We start from the raw sequence: 4268 nt of genomic DNA on the forward strand, positions 1-4268 counted from the left end.
TCACTTACATAATGTAATTAGATGATTACAAACAATTATATAATATGGTCGCACATGATCTCACATGGTCACATAATCTAATTATATATTGACACACTTAGATAATGTAATTAAATTGTTAATCAAACTTATATAATGTATATAAATGATGTCATCACTTATATATTGTAATTAATTATCAAAAAATTAATTAATCAACTATGGTCGCATAGGGTCGTACATGGTCACATAGACCAATATTAGGATATACTCTGAAATACACCATGGTCGCACAGGTCGTATAAACCAATATTATGATACACTTTGAAATACACTAAGGTCGCACAAGCTTTGTCAAGATCCACATTAAGCACTTTAATTAGCATAAATTTGACAGATAGATCTGAATCAAGTTTGCATAGATCAAATACAAGAAACATTAAATATAGTATTTAGAGAACTAAATAATAATAAATCACACATGAGTTGTGCTTCTAACATCTGATGGCACTTGTCGACTAGGACATTTTTTTGAATTATGTCCTGATTGTCCACATGCTCCACAATTATATTTTTTCTTAGGGACTTCACCTTGGGAAGGTATGCGATTGATTTTTGGTCTTCCTTTAGTCTTCTCTTTAGGAGGTGCTATCACTTGTACTGCAATAACATCTTCAGGAATGTCGGTCCATTGTGAGTTTGGAGGAACAAGATAAATAGTTTCAGCATATGCTAATAACCAATATTCTGACGTGTAGTATTTTGAACACATAGAATATATGAGTTCCCCAGTATTTTGGGGTTGTGCCTTTCCTGCTGCTGCTATTGCATGGATACATGGAAGGTTCTCAATATCGAAAACTTTGCACGTGCAACTCTTTGACCTTAAATTTACTATTGAATCGAGTTCTCCACACATCACATTGTACTCATTCTCGTTTAACTTGAGAGTTATCAATGAACCGACTTCATCCCATATTTTACGTAATATTTCTTCCCTCCTCGGTGTCAATGGAGTTGTCACTGCATATGCTTCCCGTCGACATTCAAGGAACCATTGTCCCATCATGCTTATGATAAAATCGGTCATAGCAATAATAGGTGTAGAGTCCAAGAACTTTACTTAGCTAATTGTTTAGTAGTATTATAGTATGTTTAGTGTTATCTTTGTTACTATGGATTTTTGGTTCAGACCGGGAGTTATTTGGACACTCATAGTAGTACTTATAGATTTTCTAAGTTTAACCTATAGTTTAAGAATATTAAGTATAACCTAAGGTTTGATTAATGTGTCTGATATTAAGGATTATATTATTATATTATAAGGTTTAGACATCAACCAATAGGATTTTAAGCACATGTTTTGAATGGTAATTAAGGATTAAGTATTTTTTTGGATTAAATTAAATAAGGGTAAAAGTTTGAATGTATAGGGTCAGTCAGCAGCTTTGAGCACGTTGAGGGCTTAGTCAAGGCTGTTTACTCCATTCAAACTCAGCTAAAAATGTGTAAATTCGTGTTTAAATATTCAGCGTATGCCGATATATCGCAGCTATAGGGGGCGATATATCGCAGCACGTAGATACGGAAAACACGAATCGATGCACGGTCGCCTCGGGAACAAAGGTCCAGGCGATATATCGCCTATAGGGGGCGATATATCGCCTCCACCAGCATGTTTTCAAATACATTTGAATTCTTTTCCCTTCAGCCATTCAAACTCCTTCAACAGTCCAGCATCTTCTGAACGAGTCTTCAGCCTCTGCTGAACGATTATTCAAATGATTTTCACTTAAAAAGCCATTATTTTTATTCAAGTAAAATCAAGATATTTTCATTCCCAAACTCTATAAATAGGACCTAGTACCCAGCCATTATTCACCATTTGCTCTAAGTTCAGAGGCTGCTAGTGTTAAGTGAGTGTGAGAGTGTAAACACTTGGTTTGGGGAAAAACTATAAGCTTAAACATCATAAGCTTATCAAACACTTTGGGAAGTGAGTTCTATAGTATTTCGGTGGATGTTAGATTGGTCTTGCAATCTTTGAGGTAAACCCAAAACTCTAGTTCTTTTCTGTATTTTTATGTTATTTCCTTTCTCAAAACCTTCTACTCAGTCCCCTAACCTTATTCTTATTTTGGTTAGGGAATCCAAGCTTTTAAGCATATAAGTCGGTAAGTATGTTTTCTATGGTTTAGTCTTTCCATCTCTTTCATTTCATCTCCTTTCTTTAGACTTACTCTTTCTTATGGTTTTAGGAGTGTTCCAACAATCCCAACTCAGTCCATAATCTCGGTAACTTTGGTAAGGAAAATAGGCTAGAATCTACATGTTTATGATTATGCTATTTTATGTGTTATGTTTTCATATGTTATATGTTATTGATGTGTATGTTGTAGGCTTGGGCATATGCCCTATTTGACTAACAAGACCCCAAAAGGATTGTGGGCATAAGCCTATTTAGCTGGTAGGACCCCACTAATCTCATGGGCATAAGCTTGTTTAGTCTATGGGACCCCAAGTAATAATGGCCATTATAATAAGTGTATGTTATATGTATTATGTTAAGTCTTTATGTTTTCTTATGAAATTATGCATGTGACTTTGTGTTAGATTTTCCTTACTGGGCATTAGGCTCACTCCTTTCTGTTTATGTGCAGGAAAATAAGTTTAGAGGCGGAAAGATTCGTGACGCTTGGAGAATGTGTATCGATGATGAATGGAGTCAAGGGGCCGAGCGTTATTCGATTCGAGGATATAGTCTCCTTTTATGTTTTTATGGTTTTTATGTGTATTTTCCGCATTATTATGTAATGTCTTTTATTTTAAATCTTGTTTTGTTTTAAAGACAATGGGATCCCAAAATCCTTCTTAGTATTCTGTTTATTTGTAAATAACTCTTATTTTCAAGTTACTCAATAAATTATGGTATTTTCGTAAAAATGTAAGTTTTATGTATAGTTTCGATAATGGTCCAATTAGTCTAGATTAGTGGGTCATTACAATAGGGTACTCTCTTGCCTTTCGCATCAAATTGTTCACTGACTCAACTATGTTAGTGGTCATGACTTCATATCGATTACCACCAAAATGTGCTCTAGACCACTTTCTGAACTTGACATCATTCTCAAGATACTTAGCGACACGTGGATATATTTTGCGAAGTTGGTCGAAGTGTTTATTAAACTCTTCGTTATGGTACGCAATTGCAGCTTTCTTATACAATTTAGTCCCTGCAGCACTTTTGAAACAGTGTTTTATATTCTGTTTTACATGCCAATAACATGCCCCATGAGAAGCCATAACATAAACATGACGAACTGCATGTTTGATACTTTGATGTCTATCAGAAATAAAACATAAGTCCGAGCTATCAGGTATCAACTCCTTCAAATTCTCTAAGAACCATGTCCATGAAGCGTTATTCTCACTGTCAACCAAACCCCATGCAATGGGGTAAGTATGATATTCACTATCTTGTGTAGTTGCTACTAATAACACACCCTTATGCTTAGTTTTGATCCAAGCCGCATCAATACCAATTACTTTCCTCATGTAAGTGAACCCTCTTATGGCCACACCTAAAGCCATAAAAAAGTACTTGAACTTATTTTCTGAATCAAGTTCAATGTGGGTAATTGTACCTGGATTTGCCCACTTCAACATGTGACAATACGAAGGGAGCAAGGCAAAATTTTCTTTGGCCGTTCCTCTAATCAAATTTTGAGCCCACTGTTTTCCTTTCCAATAACTGACTTGAACTTTCATTTCCTCACGCATGAATCCTGCGAGGCTTCTTGGGTTGAGTGGGTCTTTACTATTCTTAAAGTGTCCCTGTACACGAGAACCAATAACACGACTGGATGCTTGTCTATGATTGGCATTTCGGTTCATTAATGAGCAACTGTGAAGACTATAGTATTGTCGAATGACAAAGAAATGTGAATCTTTCATCTTTGTAGCACGGACTCTCCATGAGCAATTTTCACTAATACAACGAACCTCCTTTACAACTTGGTTGATTTGGTTGTTCGCATTTCAAATCTCCCATTAATGGCGATGATGCTAAGATAATAACTCAAATCATCCTTACTCACAAAGTGTTGACCCACTTTTAAATCAGATCCATCATGTCTGCCACTATTTTGACTTGCTTCTCTATTAAATTGTGCAAAATTTCCCATAAACGTATCAAAATGTTGATAAGGGATAATCTGACCTCCCCCGACTATATTGTCATTCCCAATTACATCATTATTTTCTTGAACTACTTTATCACATTCCTCGAG

The 4268-nt window shown here is 35.5% G+C and overlaps 2 protein-coding genes across 2 annotated transcripts; both read right to left on the reverse strand.

Annotated features, from left to right (window-relative positions):
* Positions 1-454: 454 nt before the first annotated feature.
* On the reverse strand, positions 455-1069 carry LOC133833051 (uncharacterized). The gene has a single exon (XM_062263311.1). The coding sequence runs from the start codon at positions 1067-1069 to the stop codon at positions 455-457; it is 615 nt and encodes a 204-aa protein (XP_062119295.1).
* A 1898-nt stretch (positions 1070-2967) lies between these two features.
* LOC133833052 (uncharacterized) lies at positions 2968-3933 on the reverse strand. Its single transcript, XM_062263312.1, has one exon. The coding sequence runs from the start codon at positions 3931-3933 to the stop codon at positions 2968-2970; it is 966 nt and encodes a 321-aa protein (XP_062119296.1).
* Between the last annotated feature and the right edge of the window lie 335 nt (positions 3934-4268).

The sequence above is a fragment of the Humulus lupulus genome, chromosome 4 (genome assembly GCF_963169125.1).
Source record: "Humulus lupulus chromosome 4, drHumLupu1.1, whole genome shotgun sequence".
NCBI lineage: Eukaryota > Viridiplantae > Streptophyta > Magnoliopsida > Rosales > Cannabaceae > Humulus > Humulus lupulus.

Bases quoted from the DNA above. Each gene is read 5' to 3' on its own strand.
- LOC133833051 (XM_062263311.1), bottom strand. From the start codon at position 1,069: ATGACCGATTTTATCATAAGCATGATGGGACAATGGTTCCTTGAATGT.
- LOC133833052 (XM_062263312.1), bottom strand. From the start codon at position 3,933: ATGAAAGATTCACATTTCTTTGTCATTCGACAATACTATAGTCTTCAC.